The following is a 21,249-nucleotide window of genomic DNA, read 5'->3' on the forward strand; positions in this document are numbered from 1 at the left end:
CATCCCTGTCCGTCTTGGAACCTAAATTTGGTTCTTTCCGCTTTGTGCACTGCTCCGTTTGAACCTTTATCTCGAGTCACACTAAAGGACTTTACATTGAAAGTAGTATTCTTGGTGGTGATTTTCTCGGCTCGTAGAGTTTCTGAACTTCAGGCTCTGTCCTGTCGTGAGCCTTTCTTGAGGATTTCAGATTCTGGTGTTTCCTTGCGAACGGTTCTGTCTTTTCTCCCAAAGGTGGTTTCCGCTTTTCATTTGAATCAATCGGAGCTTCCATCCTTTTCAGATCTGGATAGGTCAGATCCCCTTTCTAAGTACTTGAAGAAGTTGGATGTGCGCAGGATATTGCTCCATTATCTTGAAGTCACTAATGATTTTTGAGTTTCCGAACATCTGATTGTTCTCTGGAGTGGTCCGAAAAGAGGTAATATGGCATCCAAGACCACAATTGCTCAGTGGCTCAAAGAGGCGATAAATTCCGTGTATTTATTACGAGGTAAACCTTTACCAATAGGTTTATGGGCGCATTCTACATGTTCTCATAGAAACATAGAAACATAGAAACATGGAAATGACGGCAGAAGAAGACCAAATGGCCCATCCAGTCTGCCCAGCAAGCTTCCCTCATTTCTTCTCTCATACTTATCTGTTTCTCTTAGCTCTTGGTTCTAATTCCCTTCCACCCCCGCCATTAATGTAGAGAGCGGTGATGGAGCTGCATCCAAGTGAAATATCTAGCTTGATTAGTTAGAGCTAGTAGGGGTAGTAACCGCCGCAATAAGCAAGCTACACCCATGCTTATTTGTTTTTACCCAGATTATGTTATACAGCCCTTATTGGTTGTTTATCTTCTCCCCTGCCGTTGAAGCAGGGAGCTATGCTGGATATGCGTGAGGTATCAGTTTTTTTCTTCTCCCCTGCCGTTGAAGCAGAGAGCTATGCTGGATATGCATCGAAAGTGAAGTATCAGGCACATTTGGTTTGGGGTAGTAACCGCCGTAACAAGCCAGCTACTCCCCGCTTTGTGAGTGTGAATCCTTTTTTCTTCTCCCCTGCTGTTGAAGTTATGCTGGATATGCGTGAAGTATCAGTTTTTCTTTTCCCCTGCCGTTGAAGCAGAGAGCTATGCTGGAAATTTCGTGATGTATCAGTCTTTCTCCCATGCCGTTGAAGCAGAGAGCCATGCTGGATATGCGTCGAGAGTGAAGTATCAGGTACATTTGGTTTGGGGTAGTAACCGCCGTAACAAGCCAGCTACTCCCCACTTTGTGAGTGCGAACCCTTTTTTCTTCTCCCCTGCCGTTTAAGCAGAGAGCTCTGCTGGATGTGTGAAGTAACAGTTTTTCTTCTCCCCTGCTGTTGAAGCAGAGAACTATGCTGGATATGCATTGAAAGTGAAGTATAAGAATGGAGTGATCAAGCTAGTTGAAAGGCATCAGGAATAGAGGAAGGTGGAGGTAGTAATTTGGATATTTGGTTTGGGGTAGTAACCGCCGTAACAAGCCAGCTACTCCCGTCTTTGTGAGTGCAAATCCTTTTTTCCACATTTCCTCTTGCTGTTGAAGCTTAGAGTGATGTTGGAGTCACAGTAACCATGTGTATGTTTATTGAATAAGGGTATTGTCTCCAGGCAGTAGCCATCATTCTGGCGAGTCACCTACTCTTCATTGGCGGCCTCTTGACTTTATGGATCCACAGTGTTTATCCCACGCCCCTTTGAAGTCCTTCACAGTTCTGGTCTTCACCACTTCCTCCGGAAGGGCATTCCAGGCATCCACCACCCTCTCCGTGAAGAAATACTTCCTGACATTGGTTCTGAATCTTCCTCCCTGGAGCTTCAAATCGTGACCCCTGGTTCTGCTGATTTTTTTCTTATGGTAAAGGTTTGTTGTTGCCTTTGGATCATTAAAACCTTTCAAGTATCTGAAAGTCTGTATCATATCACCTCTGCTCCTCCTTTCCTCCAGGGTGTACATATTTAAATTCTTCAATCTCTCCTCGTACGTCATGCGATGAAGATCCTCCACCTTCCTGGTCGCCCTTCTCTGTACCGCTTCCATCTTGTCTTTGTCTTTTTGTAGATACGGTCTCCAGAACTGAACACAGTACTCCAGGTGAGGCCTCACCAAGGACCTGTACAAGGGAATAATCACTTCCCTTTTCTTACTCGATATTCCTCTCTCTATGCAGCCCAGCATTCTTCTGGCTTTTGCTATCGCCTTGTCGCATTGTTTCGCAGACTTCATATCATTAGACACTATCACCCCAAGGTCCCTCTCCTGCTCCGTGCACGTCAGCCTTTCCCCCCCCATCGAATACAGTTCATTCGGATTTCCACTCCCCATATGCATGACTTTGCACTTCTTGGCATTGAATCTCAGCTGCCATATCTTCGAACACTCTTCCAGTTTCCTTAGATCCCGTCTCATTCTCTCCACTCCTTCCGGCGTGTCCACTCTGTTGCAGATCTTAGTGTCATCCGCAAAAAGACAAACCTTACCTTCTATCCCGTCCGCAATGTCGCTCACAAAGATATTGAACAGGACCGGTCCCAACACCGATCCTTGCGGTACACCACTTAAAACCGCTCTCTCTTCAGAGAAGGTTCCGTTTACCATCACACATTGTCTTCTGTCCGTCAACCAATTTGCAATCCAGGTCATCACCTTGTCACTCACTCCCAAGCTTCTCGTTTTATTCACCAGTCTCCTGTGCGGAACCATATCAAAAGCTTTGCTGAAATCCAAGTATATGACATCGAGCGCTCTTCCTTGATCCAATTCCTTGGTTACCCAGTCAAAAAAGTCAATCAGATTTGTCTGACAGGATCTTCCCCTGGTGAATCCATGTTGCCTCTGGTCCATCAATTCTCCGGACTGTAGATAGTTCACTATTCTCTCTTTCAGCAGAGACTCCATTACTTTTCCCACCACCGAAGTGAGGCTAACCGGCCTGTAGTTGCCAGCCTCCTCCCTGTTCCCACTCTTGTGAAGTGGGACCACCACCGCTCTTCTCCAATCTCTCGGCACCACTCCCATTTCTAGGGATCTATTGAACAGGTCACACAGCAGACCCGCCAGAACATCTCTGAGCTCCCTCAATATCCTTGGATGAATCCCATCAGGCCCCATGGCTTTGTCCACTTTCAGGTTCTTTAGCTCTTCCCACACATTTTCTACTGTAAAAGGATTTTCATCTATTCCACTTCCCTCCAGTTTCTTGTTGTGTAGAGATGGTCCTTCTCCAGGGTCTTCTTTAGTGAACACAGAGCTGAAGTATTCGTTTAATATTTCTGCCATTTCTTCGTCTGTCTCCACACATTGATCATTACCACCTTTCAATTTCACTATACCACTTTGGACCTTTCTCTTTTCGCTGATGTATCTGAAAAGCGGCTTCCTGGGCTTCCTGGCTTCCTGGGCTGAAGGCTCTCACATTTCACCACAGGAGATTTGTAGAGCAGCTACATGGAAATCCTTGCATATATTTGCACGGCATTACCGACTGGATGTTCAGGCTTCAGATAAGGGAAATTTTGGAGAAAGTGTGCTCAGAACGGGCCTCTCCGGATCCCATGCCAGGTAGGTGAAGCTCTGGTACCTCCCAGGAGTCTGGACTGTTCCGGGTACGTACAGGGAAAAGAAAATTGGTTCTTACCTGATAATTTTCGTTCCTTTAGTAACACGGATCAGTCCAGAGTCCCGTTCGATTACTGTAGAGTGGTAAAGGAGAGGCCGCTTTTTTTCTGTATTTGTTTATTCTTCGGGTCTGCAGATTATTCTTGTTACCCTGGTTGATGAACGTGGTTCGCAGTTGGGGTTAGTGATCCAGTTTGGTTTATGATTCCTGTATATAGTTAGTTTGGTTTGGTACCATTCTGCTTTGACAATATGTAATACTGGCAGACTGTGGGTGGCACCTAGGTATATAAGGCAGAGTCTGTCGAAACTTGCTCTGTCTCCATCTGCTGGAAGGGAGGCAAAACCCCAGGAGTCTGGACTGATCCATGGTACTTCAGGAACAAAAATTATCAGGTAAGAACCAATTTTCTTTTATCCGCAAAACTTTATTGCTGCTCCAGATGAGGAGCAAGTCTGTAGGTCTCCAGTTTTAGCGCTTACAGGACAGAGTGAGGGGTCTGGCTCAACTAGGGAGCATGCAAGATGAAGAACCAGAGGGCCTTGTTATTAACTGGGCAAACTGGTGGACTAATTGGAAAAACTGGGTTGTCGCTCATGCAAGCATGTTTTAAAATCTGCCTTCAGACGCCACCCGGCGCGCGCACATGTATGCCCGATTTTGTAACATGCACGCGCATGTTATAAAATCCTGGGTTGGCGCGCGCAAGGGGGTGCACAATTATGTACCTTGCACGTGCCGAGCCGCACTGCCGTCCCCCATTTCCTCCTAGGCCGCTCCGAAAACGGGGGAAGGCAGCGTGACTTGGCACACGCAAGGTGCATAATTGTGCACCCCCTTGCGCGTGCCGACCCAGGATTTTATAACATGTGCGTGCATGTCATAAAATCGGGCATACATGTGCGTGCGCCGGGAGGCGTCTGTATTCCCCCTAGCCTGACCTTCCCACCCCTTCCCTTAAACTTCCCCCCTTCCCCTAAACTCCCCCCCCCCTGTCCTTTATTTTACCTTTTGTGCCTGCCGGCCAACTGCCGGCACGCAATCCTCCGACAGAGCTGCGCCGCTCTGTCGGAGGCCTCTGGCCCCACCCTCGGACTGCCCAGCCCCACCCATGCCCCGCCCCTTTTGTAAAGCCGGGACTTACATGCGTCCCGCTGGGCCTTTTCAAAATAGGCCCAGCGCACGTAACCTTTTGAAAATCCGGCCCTATATGCGAAGTACATTTTCTCAAATAATCTCTTAAGATTAGGCCCATACATACTTGTGGTAGGTGTATTTTAAAACATACATGTGCAAATACATACATGATTTAAAATGGCAGTATATCTCCACTTGTGTGCTGGTATGTGCGTTTGGGCACGCACGCGCTCATTTTAAAATTAGCCTGTAAGGATGTATGAAATTAAAGATACGGAGGATTTTCAGTTAAGCACAATTTTCTCAATTTTAGCTTTTCCATGCAGAAATAGAGAAATTGGTGGCTTTGGTGAAAGCGGCATTTCCTGGTGACACAGCTCATTCAACATCTCTCCAGGAAGCACAGCTGTGCCTGAAGATCCATGCAGCTGCTTCAAATATAAAGGTGGGATTTCTGTACAACTCTTTTCAGCTGAACAGCTGATGGACTTCCTTAGCCGAGAACAAGATTAAACTGGGTTCATAAGGAACAATAAGGCAGTGTGGAGCTCTCCTATGGAAATACTACTCTGTGACTAAATGAGCTTCACCCTTTCCATGGCTGCTCACTAGTTCCCACAGTGCAAGAGTGTTTTTCTACTCTGGCTCACCCATATTCATTAACTATAGGGGAAGGAAAAACTCTCCTGTGTGCTATAAATAACTTTGCTTTTCACTGTCATCTTGAAAAACGTAGCATAGTTGCCATGTTTGTACTGTAAATCCCAAAAGTAGTTCCGTTGGCGAGGTCCCTTCCTCAGATATCACAAGAAGAAAACCTTCTTAGAATAACTGGGGTATAATATTCAGCCACTGGCCGGCTTGCAAAGTTATCCAAATAAACTTACCTAGCTCACTTTGATGGGATATTTATTGACGCAGTCACACCATTGAATATATGCAACCATCTTTAAGTTAGCTGGCTGACTTTAGGACTACGCTATGGCACAAGCAGAGTTAGCTAGAGAAGTTATCTGGCAGACCTTGAATATTGGAGTTATTTGGCTAACTCAATGCCACCTCAGAATGCCATTGGAATGCCCTTATGTTATCTGGCTGAACTTTAGTCAGATAAGTGGCAGAAATATTCAAAGGTTATCTGGCTGAATGCTGCTAAATATGGACTCCCCCAGTTTTCAGTATTATTATTATTGGGAATTTGTCAGTTTCAGCAGATACTACAGAATGAAAGGCGAAATAGAAAAAGCAGAGAGAGAGCTGAGCTCTTCTCTTTGCGTTTCATGTTATATAAGGACAGATCACAAATTTGCATGTTCTAACAGTTTTAAGTTTTATACCTAGTAACAAGCTAGCAGATTAGCTATGCCTGTGTCTTGATATGATATTGATTGCTAATTGGTGTAATCATCTCACAACTACTTGACCTATGGTACTATCCAGTGAATATAAGCTCGCAAAACAGGCAAGTTTAATTAAACTTGCACTTTCCAGCTTATGAAGTGCATATTCAATAAGCCAGCGAGCAGACAAGTTATCCGGCTAAAGTTAGCTGGATAACTTGTCCCAGATATTCAACAGGATAAACATCTCACTGAATATTCCTGATTAAGTTTATCTGGCTAACTTTAGGTTTAAAGTTATTTGGCCTTGTGTTGCCGGACAACTTTCCACTTCACTGGATCTCTTCAAAGATACATAAAAATAATGGTAAGTAGTTGCAGGTGATAACTTTTTATTGAACCAGCTGAATACATTTGGGATTAACTTTTGAGTTTAAAATTGACTTGGGTATTTAGAAAACATCCCTAGCTCATTTTCAGTGACCTGAAAGCTAGTCACAAATGTACAAATTTTAGTTCCATTAAAAGATATCTCCTACAAATGCTAACTTTTATTTTTATACTTTCTCTGACTCTCTCTGCCCATGGCTTTCTCAAAGAGCCTTCTTCATTCAGAGCAGGTTTTAGTCTTAACTGTCTCACTAACAGACCAATGCAATACAATGTGCTCAGCCTAGCGCAAAGCTTGCTGCAAGATTGGATGAATTTTTTTGGATGCACTACAATAACCTTCCATGCAATAATGGGATTAGCGCTTTCAAAACGCGTGTCCAAACCAATATGTAGCTAATATCTTTATTTAGATCTATGAATAGCTTAAAATAAAAACTAGGTGATGTACAATAAAATACAAGCATAAAAGTTACAACACAATCGTAATACACAAATTTATATAAAAAAAATAAATAATTAAAATATGGGATCAGCCCAAAGCTCAAAAGACTACTGAAAGCAATGTTAACGTAAAGTCGAATCCTGATATCTAGTCATAAGCTTGCTTAAATAACCAGGTCTGCATCTTGGTTTTAAAAGTTTCAAGCTGTCTGCCATATGTAAAGTCTCTGGTAAAGCGTTCCATAAAATCGGGGCAGCCACAGAGAATGTGCAATCTCGGGTGCAGCATAGTCGAGCATGGCGCACGGAAGGTACATCCAACCCCGGTCTTATTTTTGTTTTTTAAATTAACATATGGCCAGTTTGAGGCGGGGATGATAGACTTGGCCCAGCCTGGCTGAGCCTTTGGAGCTCGTGGGGAAGGGAAGAGGAGGGTCTGGCCAGGGCCTGTAGGCCCACAATCTTTTTTTCTTTTCTTTTTCCCTTTGGATCGCTATTTAACTGGCTAACTGTAGCCAAATAACTTTATATATATATAACCGATCATATTCTAAAGAATATCTGGTTATGTTTAAAATTATTTGGCTACTGATAGCCGGATAACTTTTAATTTGGAATATTCAGTGGGACATTTATTTTACCGATTTCCAAGACAAGTTATCCAGTTAATTTTAGCCGGATAACTTGTCCACTAAACGGCATTCTGAATATTTGCCTCAGAACTAAAATCAAATTATGTGAAACAAATTTCCTATCAAACAAATTAACGTTCCCTACCACAATTTTTTAATATATAATGTTGTCATTCAAGACTGCTTGAAAAAAATTTTTGAAAGTGAGAGGTGGAGTTTCATATTCAGCCAATCATCAGTTCTAACCAGGTAACCCTTGGCGTTTAGCTCTAATCATAAACACCAACCAACCACCCATGAATTCAAACAGTAAATATTTTATTAAATTTGAAAAAAAAATGTATTATTAAAAATCTCTCTTTATATATTTTAATAAAAAATGCCAAACACACAAAAACGACAGATTGCCGGCAATTGAAAAAATATTTAATGTGAAAAAATACTTGCACTGCCGCACTGAGAGGTATGCTTACACCACCTCACCGAGAAATGTACTTTCCGAATATACACCTGACGTGGCTCCATTTCAAATCTACAATCCTTCATCAGAGGCAGCTTGAATTTTCTTATAAATTGAAATAACATTCTCAACTTTTCAGTGCATAGGCCTCCGGTGTTGCAAATTCTTCACCTGCTCATATAGCAAACCTTGTATGAATGACATGCATTTAAACAGTCTCATGTGATGAGGAAACAACTAATCGGAAACAGAGCTTGAACGATGAATGAACCAATCACAGAAGAGAAGCCCAATCTAGGTCCTCATTTAAACCAGAAGGTGACATAGTATTCAAAGTATAAATCCGAAATTGCTTGCAATAATTTAACAAAAATTTATGTCACCACCATGTGTAGACGCCATAACTTGATTAATCACTGTCCATTTCAACTGGGAAAACAAATGTTGACAGTCAATCAAATGTACTATAGGCACACCTACCATGCCTGTATTCACCTTTGAGCATCGTTCTATTAATCATTTTTTTTTCCAAAATAATTTTTATTGCAAGGAGAACGACTTACATACTCAGGGATCTGAGACAATACAGCAAAGTAACAGTCGGTTTATAGAACAAGCTCAAAAGTGCAAATACATAACAAGAGATCCCTCAGCAGGCGTGCTCCTCCACCAGTTTTCCATTTACTTCCCCCCCCCCCCCCCCACCATGTGCGCCCTACATACAACTTAGAGCAAGGACAAATCAAAACATATACCACATTGTGAGAGGTACAATCAGTCAGAGGTTTCCTCTGTATTCGGTAACTGCTAACCGGATCAACCCAATTACCACCAGTTATAGTGTTATTACAAAAATCACAGCCTTCACATGTATAGGGGCAGATTTTAAAAACCTACGTGCATATATCCAGGTGGATCCATGTTTTCATATAAGCGCTACAATCTCCGATGATAAAGTAGAATATCTCAATACACGTTAATCTAGTAGTATCCTTGTAAGGTTAGTAATGTAACAAAGACTGCCGATCAATGAATCTTGCCCGTTTATATGCCTGCCTAACCACTTTTGTAAGATATAAACTCTTGCAATAAATCTAGCTGACAATATTTCAGCATCAGTAGAGCAAAATCCTCCTAATACGAAAAAATTGGCTGACAGGAAGTCCAACCTTAAAAGATGTTGCATGATGGCTGTGAAAACGCAGCAAATTGTACTTATCAGTTGGTTTTCGATGTACTATGGTGTGCAACAACCCGTCACATATGAAAACCAAAACATCAAAAAATGCGATAGAGACCGAATTCCACGTAGCTGTAAATTTCAAATTTCTATCCAAGCTGTTCAACCATGATACAAATTGCTGTGATTCTTTCTCAGTTGATAGCCAAATCATGAAGATGTCATCAATATACCGACACCAACCCACAATGTGTTCAAACCATTGAGAATTATACACATTGTTCTTCAAATGCAGCCACGTATAGATTAGCAACAGAAGCTGCCATTGATGATCCCATAGGGACACCATGTTTTTGATGGTAGAAAGTATCTCCAAAAACAATATAGTCGTTAAATAAAACTATACATAACTATATATAAAAAATCTGTTGGGACCTGTACAGGATGAGCACTTGTGAAAAAACCATCTCAACAACTTCCCAAGCAATCTGTTGAGGTATATTAGTGTACAATGCTTATGTCCATAATCACTTAAAAAAAAACACCTTGGGATCCATAAGGTTTGTAGCAATAAAAGGAATGCCGTCGTGTCCTTTATATAGGAGGTCATTTGCGCCACTGCGGGCTGTAAAAATTGATCAATGAAGACTGCCAGAGGTTCCAAAACTGATCCCTTCAAAAGACACAATTGGACGAATGGGAGGAGAAAGCAAACTTTTATGGATTTTAGGCAAAACATATCCAGTAAGTACCCGTAGAAAATGAACTATCAAAAATGTCTTCTCTCTCCAAGAGAGAAATTTTACAGGTTCAACCAAAGTATTAATCTGCTTCAATAAAGTCCTAGTCGGATTTTCATGTAATATCTCATAAAAACTGCTATCAGCCTCATAAACCTGCCGATCTTGCACAACCATGGCACCACCTGTTGCCCTCGGTGAACCGGGAGAGGAGCTCAGAGGAAGCGCCGAGGAAGGTGAGACGGAGCCTCGTCTGGGTGGAGACTGGAAGCCCAGGCCTCTGCCAACATGCACTGCCTTCGGGAGGCCAACCACACAAGGTTGGTCTCTGAGTAGTCCTCCGATCACTCCAAGCCCTTTCGGACCTGCTGCTGGGTAACGGCAGAGGCGGCAGGCCAGACAGGAGGCAAAGGCGGACGAAGGCCACTGGCACTGGACAGACTCTGGAGCTGACTAAGACGAAGACTCTGGAGCTGAAGAAGACGAAGACTGAGATAGTGGAGGCAAGGCAAGACACGGCAAGTTAAAATCTGGTAATTAAAAGTCCGGAACTTCCAAGACAGCACAGGACCTCTCGTCACTCGCGGACACTCAGCAAAGAGCAGCACAGAAGCGCAGGATGGACGACAGCCCCTCAGGAAGTCCAGGAACAGGAAGGGGGCGGACAGGCCAGCAAGGTCCCTCAGGTGCCCTACACAGCCCAGCCGGGCTGGTCGTGGACCACTAGGGGAGCGGGGCAAGCCCAGGAAGGGAAAAACATCCGGACTCACGGACATCAGGACAGGCAGGCATCAGGACAGATGGACATCTGGACATCAGAGACTGAGTATGTCAAGACAGATGGCCAAAACCCATAGCAGCAATGTCCTGGACTGAGCTTCGGGAACCCGGCGTGATCGATGCACCTGACAGGTCATTCAAAGGAAGATGAAACTTCCGATCCAGTGTGGAAGACTCATCAGAAGGTCATCCCGAAGTTGGACAGAGGACAGGCCACTAGGAGATAAATCCGGAACCAGGAACATAATTGTGATATGACGAGGGACATAGAGAATCCTCGGCGACGACAAATGGAACTGTCCCACCGAGCACCCTAGCCAAGATGGTCTCAGACCACTGCATGCCCTACACAACCCAGCCTGGCTGGTCACGGACCACGCAGGGACGGAACAAGCGGAGCCTCAGAGACATCTGGAAACATGGTGGATGACAGGAACATCTGGACACATCAGGAACAGAGGAGACATCAGCAGAAACCAGGAACAAGGACAACGAGGGATCTCATGATGAAGAGAGATGCCAGGCAGTAGCAGGAAGCAAGGAGTCCTAAAGAGGACTAGCCCCTTGCCAAGGCAAGGAAGAAATGAAGGCAGGACCTTTTTGTAGGCAGAAGAGGTGACTCCCACGATGACATCACTGGAGCACCATTCCCTCACCAGCTCTTTAAGAAGCTGAGAGAGGCGCGGTCCCGCGCCTAAGAAGGAGGAGTTTAGGACCTTGGAGAGCGGTGTCCCTGCCGCTGAAGACGGAGCTGAAGCAGGAACCAGGCCCCAACGTAGGAGGTGGCTCCCTGCCGCGGAAGAGGGACCAAGGGCGGCCCCAGCCGCAAGGAAACACCGGCGCCTTTGGCCCCCAGGCCGCACGGAGGAAGAAGACATCAGCGGCTCCTGCCACGAAGGCAGGAGTCCTCAAAGCGGCCTCCAGGCTGCGGAGGAGTGGAGTCAGCGGCCGATGCAGGCCACGGCAGCGGTGGGCCCGCCGAGGAGACGGCGTCAGGAACAAGCAGGCTAGCAGAGAAAGTTGAGAGGTTGCCCGTGGCCTTAGCTGTGGGCAGAATCACAGCAGCACCCTTATCCGCAGGTTTGATAACTAAATGGGCAGAAGAAGCCAAAGTAGAAAGAGCAGATCTTTGAGTTCTGGGTAAAAATTCTTCCTCTTCTTGCTCTCCAATAGAGTCAAATCATTCCAACACCAATTGTCTAAAAGTCACCTGGAGGCATCTATGTTAACCTGGTTTTAAAGATAGTAAAATTCTTTGATCACTGTTATTACCAAAAAATGATTGCAAGCTTAGTTTTCTCACAAAACAGTGGATATCAATCCTACTTTGAAAATTGCTATGAAAAGTAGTAGGAAAAAAGGATAAACCACAATTCAACACTTCAATCTGGGCAGAAGTTAAATTGGAACTGGATAGATTTACTATTGCTGAATTCTCCTGTATTGTTGTCTTGTTAATCTCTGTTGAGACTGAGGATCGTTGCATAATTCCTTCTGATAACGTTTCCTGAAATGATCTCCTTGAACTCCTGCCCTGAAGGAATTCTTCCAAAAAAAGAGTCCCCAGAAGGCAATTGTTCCCTAACATCAATATCAGGTCCACTAGAGGTATCATCGGATGAAAAATCAAAACAAACCTTATTTTCAGATGAGGTCTTATTCTTCTTACCAATCCAAGTGTAAACTCTTTCAGCCACATAATCAGCCTGATCACACTTGAATTTAACAATTTTTGCATTTTTATTGTTGTACGGAACAGGTCGAGAGTGGTATTGAACTCAGCTAGTTTATCATCAAAAAGCGATGGATCAGCACTGACTTTGATGTCTTCCAAAACTATTTCAGCCTGAGTTGATAACTCACTTACGTACTTCTTAACCCGGCCAACAATCAGCAACATCAGATCTAAAGAACACTTATTCATTATTGCAATCCAAGTGTCAGTAAATTCAGCAACATCTGCAAACATCGGTTCTTTCTGAATCCTCAATCCCCTTGGAATGATTTGATGCTTAATTTATTCTATCAAAGTTGCACCATGCAATTTGGCCCTTATGTGGCGCTTTTTCAATCTAACAAACTCATCCCACTGAGAACCTGGCTGGCTGATTTCAGATTACCTCTTTTTTTATATCTGCGACTTGTTCCTCAGTGAAACTAAAAATCTGTTTCCAAAGTATCCATGATGATTTGTCAAAATGGTTTTAAACAAATTTCCTAGACAGGATGCCTTGGAGATGAAGTAGTAAATTAACTTTTGCTCTTGGGTTCCAACTCAAAATCATATTGTAATTATTTGTTGTAAACATATTTTTCTGTAAGGGCTATCAGTGAAAGTGGCAAGTGATTAGCGATATCTTTTCATGTCCACTTTCAAATCTGAAGAGGGGGCAAAAAGCTAAAAGTTTAAACTTATTTTATTTCTTGTGTGTTTGTGACTCTGTCTTTTATATTATTCCAAGCTGTTAAAACGGGCGAGATGTTTGTTCCAAATGCCAGCTAAGGGTTGTGTGTGTGGAGGTGTTAGGATGTGTACTCTTCCCCCTCCACCCTCTCTCCCTTTGCACTCCCCTTGCACCCAATGCTCCCTCCTCCAGCTCCCCTCCCCTGTTACTGTCCTGCTGCCCCATCTCCCCAACCCCCTCCCATGTTCCCACTGCTCCTCCTCATCTCTCATTCTCCCAATGTTCCTCCTTTCTCCCAGAGGTCCTCTCCTGCAGCCCCTTCCCATTCTATCATCCGCTGGTCTGCCCCTGCAGCCCCCCTCTCCCCTCATTCTTCCATGACACTCCCCTTTCCCTCACTGCTCCTCACCTGCCCAGCACCCTTCTCTTCCTTATTCTCCCACTCCTCCTCCTCCTCCACCCCTCCCCTTTCCTCTTACTATCCTCTTCCCCCTCCACTCTCTCTCCCTTTGCACTCCCCTTGCACCCAATGCTCCCTCCCCCTCTCACTTTCCCACTGCTCCTCCTCATCTCTCATTCTCCCAATGTTCCTCCTCAGCCCCTTCCCTTTCTATCACCCACTGGTCTGCCCCTGCAGCCCCCTCTCCCCTCATTCTTCCATGACACTCCCCTTGCACTCACTGCGCCTCACCTGCCCAGCACCCTTCTCTTCCTTTTTCTCCCACTCCTCCTCCTCCACCTACTGTGGCCCTCCCCGTTCCTCTTACTATCCTCCTTTTTCTACCTTGGTCTCGGACATCATCTTTGTGCAGCTGGTAGGGCCTGGGATACAGCCCTTCCGCTGCTGGCGAGTCCATGTTTGTGTTTGTTTCCGTTTACTGTGAGGCCGACATGCTCTCTCGCCAGTGCATGCGCATTTGCGGGCCGTCGGTCAGAGCCCATTTATATTGTAGATTGTAGGAATGCCAATTTTATTATGAAACTTTGTATTTACTTCTCTTCATTTAATTTTGGAAATGCAAATATTTTTAAATGAATATTTGTTAACTATTGTAAACCAATGTGATATGTTCTCATGATACGTCGGTATATAAAAATTAAATAATAATAATAATAATGTAATTGTAAAATATAAATTTTAAAGAAATGAAATTGAAAAGTGATCTCTGGCAAATATTTTAAAATTAAGATGAATTTGAAATGAGAAAAGTTGGTTTGGATCTAGAAAGCCTGCCCTATTCTACCAAATCCAGATTTTTCCGTGCTAGTGAGGCTGCATGTTTCATTTTCCATCTGTCTTTTCCACCTAGCGCTTCTTGGAGGAGGTGCTGCAGATGTTTACATCTGACTGTAGAAGGATGTCCACAGATCTCTTCCAGCAAATAATGCCTATGGGGAAGCACTGGAGGGCTCGTCTTCCATCAGGTAGCATGTGGTTGTGTGTGTTTTTATGTATCATTGTGTGCATACTTAGCCTTCTCTTGATTTAGAGCAGTGGTTCTCAGCCTTTCACGACTACTGTGCCTTTCAAGAGTTTGAGAAGTCTTGTATACCCCCAGGGTCGCAAAAATTCAAAATTCACAGCAGATGCTGACACTGCTGAATTCAAACCAAGTCTCTCAGCAAGAGACATCAGCCTGGTGGAGCTGGCAGTGCTGAGGTAGCTGAAGGACAATTTTATGTCTCTTTCTGACAATTTGGCACCACTTTGAAGCTCAGGCTAGTAACAGAGGCAGGGGAAGGGAGGGTCAGACAGCCAAGTTTACATTGCTCAGTTCAGGGTCTAGGTGGATGAATATTACAGATGAGTACTGCCCTATTCACTGTACGTCTCCCCACAATATGCTAAAAATAGTATATGTTGTAATTTAGGTGTACATATTACATTCAGAAAATAGAGCTGCCCCCACTCTTTCTTGGCTTTCCATTAGTGGTCTCTCAGTTTTCCCATCTTTTCTACTATCCTGTTCTTTTCTTTCCCTCAACCTATTAGCTTTCTATCATGCCTATTTATTCTCTCCAACATCTAGCTCCCATCTTCCTTCTTAGTTCTTTCTACCTGTCAGGCTCAGGGAAGGTGAGTCCTTGGACCGCTGCCAAGTTATTGCAGCCTGGTGCGTGACGACACAGGTCAGGCCTCTGCAGGTGGTAGCAGATACGCCCCCAGGCAAGGTCCAAGTCGTTGGGGTCTTTATCTTTCCCAACTCCCTTCCCGCAGGTTAGGCCCTTGGGTTCTGGGGGCCGGCAGGACTTGGGAGACACCAGATCGAGGCCGGCGGTGGGCAAGGAAGGCTGTCTGGGCAAGGATTAGGGCAGGTGGCTAGTAGCAGAGTCAGAGTTCGGGCAACGATCAGGGCCAGAGGAGTCAGTCCGCAACAGGATGAACAGGGAGACAGGTCAAGGAGAATGAGGGCAGAAACAAGGACAGGAAGACAAGGCTGGATACACCGGAACACAGGAGGATAGGCTGGGCACAGGGGGAGAAGTTGGGAAATAACAGGAGCAAAGCAAGGCAAGAAACACTGGAACTCGGCCAGGCAGGCTGGATACGCTGAAACACGGCAACCAATACCAGCAGTGAAGCACAGGAGGACCTGTTGCTGAGGCACCAAACAGCTATGAGATTAACCTTTAAATATGCCGGGCAGCTGACATCACTGAGATGCACCAAGAGGGGTTGTCCTACCAGAGGCCCTTTAAATAAAAGATGTGCGCACATGTGTCTAAGGAGATACGCCATCAGAGATGGTGGTGAGGCCTGCGGGAAACAGGTGGAAGTAGGTAAAGGGATGCTCTCTCTCTCCCTCATGAGAAATGGGGAGCAAAAGCAAAGCCATCATTTCAAAAACAGGTGAAAGGGGCAAGTGCTGTGCTTTCTTGTCCCTTTGACTGCCTCCTCTTCCTCCTGCTCCTGTGCAGGATTATTTTCTACGCAGAAAACCCAGAACAAAGGAAAGCTGCTCAGTTACCCACATCCTCTTTTTGGGGTCATGCTTTAGTGTTTCCCTGTGGTCAAAAGAAGAGGTAGATTCTACGGAGATTCCTTTAGATCACCTACCTGACTTGCTTCCACATATTTCTCCTCAGAAGGATCTCTTCTAATCCAAGTTCTTGGATAAGCTAGCAAAGATGCTGTCCATCAGTGTCAAAAAAGAAAAAGACCCAAGAACAGATGTTTATTGGCTACTACAGTTTCTTCAACCTCTAGCAGATTCTGTGACTATCCCAGTTTACAAGCTTCTGTGGGAGTTCAAGATGATGTGGTAAACAGTAATATTATGCCTTCCGGTGGCTCTTAAGTTAGATTTAAAAAGGGTTTAAACTTAGCCAGGTTTTGGAGTTATCCAACTTTCTCACCACTCCATAGTATTAGAGTCAGTGCTGAAACATGCTAAGTACTCTCATGATCACTCCAGCATGCTTTCTAGGAAGGACCCAAAAGTGTCTGATATATTTGGGGTGGGGGAAAGGTTGAGTACCCAGATTGCAGCTCACCAGTTTTACATGATATAACAAATGCGTGAAAATCTAAAGCCGCTGATGGATTTGACAAACCCAGAGCAGGCAGACTTCCACTGAGCAGGGGAGGAATGTAAGAAGCACTTCATCCATTCTACTTATGAAATTTTTGACACCTCAGTCAGGACATTGGTTGCTTCTACAAGAGAGGACGTGCATGAATGTGGATGTGCCTTGCACAGGGAACAATTTGGTAACAAAGTTCACAAATAGATGGCTTTGATTAAAGAATATTAAGTTACATTGCAGTTGCTATCAGCTGTAGCAAGGGATCAGCTGGCCCCTGCCTGATGCTAGTATTTTCCCTACAAATGTCCATTCTTCCAAAGATCTCCTTTCTGTTCTTTTCAGTCTTCAAGCTCCACCCACTCTTCGGCAGCAGCTGTGTGCCTGAAGTCTACAGAGGGAAAAGCATCAGCAAAAGGAAGTCTCAGAATTAACTGAATCCTGGGACCAGTTTTTGACAAATTTGAAACTCCCCTCCCCACCTTCTCTGGTGGGGGGGAGAAGGGTTTAGCTTTCCTTCCCAAAATGGCTCTGTATTTCCTAAGACCGGGGCTTCTGAGTGGAGTATGGCCACCACTTTCGATTCTCTCATCCTTCTCTGACCCAACAAACGTAGTCTTTGGCTCCAACCTTTCAGTCGGAGCTGCAGCTGGAAATGGAGTCACTCCTTCAGCAGAAGATAGTAAAACCTGTCTCCTCCTCAGGAGTGTGACCAAGGATTCTATTCCAGACATTTTCTGATTCTCAAGAAGTTGAGGGGGTGTTTAAGTCTAGACTTGCAGAGATTGAACAAGTTGTTGGTGTAGGAGAGATTCAAGATAAACTCCCTCCAAACAATTCTTCCTTTCATTCATCCAAGTGATTGGATGTGTGCTCTAGAACTGAAGGATGCTTGTGCAGACTTCCTCATTCACCCTGCCCATTGGAAGTTCTTTAGGTATGCAGCGAAGGACATACACTACTCCTACAATGTACTCCCCTTCGGCCTCTCTGTGGCCCAGAGGGTATTCAAGAAATGCATTGCGGTAGCAGAAGCACAGCATCCTCAGCAGGGAGCCTGCATGTTCCTATACCTGGACAATTAGCTAGTGACGGGTTCATCTCCATCAGAAGTTTTGGAATCCCTCAAAAACCATACAGCTCCTCCAGTCCCTGGGTTTCCTGATCAACCTTGGCAAGTCAAACCTAATTCCATCTCAAATAATTCAATTCATAGGATACCGGATAGACTTGCTTCAGGAAAAACAATTTATTTCCATCAAAAGAGCTACATTACTGATGACCGTAGTACGGTCTTTCCTTCAACAGGATTATACCCCTACCATATGCTCAACTGGTAGGAGAAGAGAAGCTTAATAGCACATCAGTTTCCTCTACTGCGCTGGGACAGTCTCACAGTATGATCTTGCTGCTCAAACCATGGAAATGGCTTCATGCAGGAGAAGACGTTAATGCGCTATTAAGTGACACTCCTGTCAATAGAGAAGCCTAAAGAAGAGTTGGAGGATACAGATGAAAGAACGGGAGGGGAAGATTGAAAGTACCAGGAATTGGGGGCATTCAACAGGAGACATACATCATATGGGGGTAAAGGGAGATCTACATGCGGTGGTGGTAGGGATAGGGATGGCGATGTGGAGTCAAATATAGGGGCGGATTTTAAGAGCCCTGCTCGCCTAAATCCGCCCAAATCCGGGCGGATTTAGGCGAGCAGGGCCCTGCGAGCCGGTAAGCCTATTTTACATAGGCCTACCGGCGCGCGCAGAGCCCCGGGACTCGCGTAAGTCCCGGGGTTTTCGGAGGGGGCGTGTTGGGGGGCGGGCCCGAAACGTGTGGCATTTTTGGGGCGTGTCGGGAGCGTTCCGGGGGCGGGCCCGGGGGCGTGGCCGCGCCCTCCGGACCCGCCCTCAGATCGCGTCCCGGCGCGCTAGCGGCCCGCTGGCGCGCGGGGATTTACTTCTCCCTCCGGGAGGCGTAAATCCCCCAACAAAGGTAAGGCGGGGTTTAGACAGGGCCGGGCGGGTGGGTTAGGTAGGGGAAGGGAGGGGAAGGTGAGGGGAGGGCAAAAGAAAGTTCCCTCCGAGGCCGCTCCGATTTCGGAGCTGCCTCGGAGGGAACGGGGGTAGGCTGTGCGGCTCGGCGCGCGCCGGCTATACGAAATCGATAGCCTTGCGCGCGCCGATCCCGGATTTCAGCGGATACGCGCGGCTACGCGCATATCTACTGAAATCCAGCGTACTTTTGTTTGCGCCTGGAGCGCCAACAAAAGTACGCCTATTCGCGGTTTTTGAAAATCTACCCCATAGGGTGAGGAGGGGGGACAGGAAAAAACTGTACATGGTAATAGCAGTGAGGGAGAGAGAGGAAGGAGTCTAGATGTGGGCATGAAATGGGAAGGATGATCCAGAATAGAGGTATAGCACCCAGGATGGGGAGAGAGGAAAAGGGAGACATAAGGCCCCAGATAAATGGGGAGAAGACTGAGGTTGAAGGAACAGGGATAGGGGTAGGGGACCATATTTGAGTAGAGTGTACAGTGGGAGTGGAGCTGAGCAAATCTGGGAATGAAGGGGGAAGGCTGAGAAAGAGAGGGGACATGAGGATGAAGAGGGAGGTAGGACTTGAGATGGCAGAAGAAACGGAGTAGAGCCAGGGGAGAGGGTGAGTGACAGGGAAATAATTTGAGTTGTTGAGGGGATGAGAGACAGAAGAAAGATAAGGGCTGGGGATGGGGTGAGTAAAGAGAATAGAAATGGGGGATTAGAGAATAGATAGAAGGGGAAACAGATTGGGAAGGAGTGAGAATGAAGGAATAGGGAGGAGGTGATGGAGACCACTTTGATTTTTATCTGCTTCATTTATAATGTTGCTGTATAGTGGGCTTAAATATCTGACCTGGAAGATCACTTTTTTTGGTGGTGGTCACTTCGGCTCACAGAGTAAATGAACTCAAGGCCTAGTGACTTAACCACCTTATAACAGGTTTCATCATAAGGGTAGCTCTCTGCATGCATCCCAAGTTCCTGCCGAAGATTATGTTGGATTTCCACCTTGACTAATCAGTTTTCCTTCTCTAAAATCTGTCATTCTGTCTGCAGCACCTTTCCTCAGATATCACAAGAAGACAGTTGTCTTAGAATAATGAATGTGTTTATTGTTAGGAAATTTGGCAGTTTCAGCAAATATTTAAGAAAGAAAGGCAAGACAGTGAAAGCAGAGAAGGAGAGAATTCTTTGTGTACCACATTATACAGGGGAAAAAAATAACACATTTACATATCTCATCTTGAATTTTCATACATATTGGGGTAGATTTTCAGACAAGCGCGAACAGCCTACTTTTGTTTGCGCTCCAGGCGCAAACAAAAGTACGCTGGATTTTAGTAGATACGCGCGTAGTCGCGCGTATCGGCTAAAATCCTGGATCGGCGCGCGCAAGGCTATCGATTTTGTATAGCCTGCGCGCGCCGAGCCGCGCTGCCTCCCCCCGTTCCCTCCAAGGCCGCTCCGAAATCGGAGCGGCCTTAGAGGGAACTTTCCTTTGCCCTCCCCTCACCTTCCCCTCCCTTCCCCTACCTAACCCACCCGCCCGGCCCTGTCTACACCCCCCCCTTACCTTTGTCGGGGGATTTACGCCTCCCGGAGGGAGACGTAAATCCCCGCGCGCCAGCGGGCCTGCTGCGCGCCGGGCCGCGACCTGGGGGCGGGTACGGAGGGCGCGGCCACGCCCCCGGGCCGTAGCCACGCCCCGTACCCGCCCCCAAAACGCTGCCGACACGCCCCCGGAACGCCGCGACGACCGGGCCCGCCCCCCGACACGCCCCCGACACGCCCCCCTCCGAGAACCCCGGGACTTACGCGAGTCCCGGGGCTCTGCGCGCGCCGGGAGGCCTATGTAAAATAGGCTTCCCGGCGCGCAGGGCCCTGCTCGCCTAAATCCGCCCGGTTTTGGGCGGATTTAGGCGAGCAGGGCTCTGAAAATCTACCCCATTACATGTTAGCAGCTTAATTACATCCATATGCTGTGACATAACTACTGGTATAATCATCTCACAGATATTCTTCAGTCTATGGTGCTAACAGATGCACACTCACATAGCGGATAAGTTCAGAGAAATTTCTGTAACTTTCCAGACCTTAAGCATTTGATTCCTCTACATGTAGAAAGCAGAATAAGATGTACCTTCATATATTTGTATGACCTTTTTCCTTTTTCCTTCTTCCTAATTCCTTCCTTCATAATGAGAAAAATCTGTGTTTTCCCAACTCACTGTCTTATCACACCAGTTGCTTTTCACTCCCCATGATCCTGTAGCTCCTAGTTTTCAAGGTTGGTTTATGATTTTGCAGAGTACTGACAGTAATCCTCCTCCTCATTAGCAAAGACCTGCATCTGTGTCATTCTGTACCAGCTCTGTACTCGAGAGAGAACAGATGTTGGTTAAGAATTCACAGATCCCAGCCATTGTCTCACAGTAGGAGACCCCATTTTTAGTGGTCCATGGACAACTAATTTTTAAGAAGTATCTCTTTACATTGTATCAGGTATTCTCTGAAGACAGCATTTCACCAGTCACATAA

The 21,249-nt window shown here is 45.7% G+C and overlaps 1 protein-coding gene across 3 annotated transcripts in view; it reads left to right on the forward strand.

The window, feature by feature from the left end:
• Nucleotides 1-21,249, forward strand: part of CCDC142 (coiled-coil domain containing 142) — a 127,299-nt gene that overhangs the window by 81,197 nt on the left and 24,853 nt on the right. For all 3 annotated transcript variants that reach the window (XR_003855646.1, XM_029595585.1, XM_029595573.1), the window contains exons 7-8: nt 5,087-5,218; nt 14,455-14,569. Coding sequence is in view for 2 of the 3 variants with exons in the window: in XM_029595585.1 (XP_029451445.1) it covers nt 5,087-5,218; nt 14,455-14,569 (247 nt within the window). In the remaining variant the exon portion in view is untranslated. The remainder of the gene's footprint in view (nt 1-5,086; nt 5,219-14,454; nt 14,570-21,249) is intronic.

Source organism: Rhinatrema bivittatum, chromosome 1 (genome assembly GCF_901001135.1).
Source record: "Rhinatrema bivittatum chromosome 1, aRhiBiv1.1, whole genome shotgun sequence".
NCBI lineage: Eukaryota > Metazoa > Chordata > Amphibia > Gymnophiona > Rhinatrematidae > Rhinatrema > Rhinatrema bivittatum.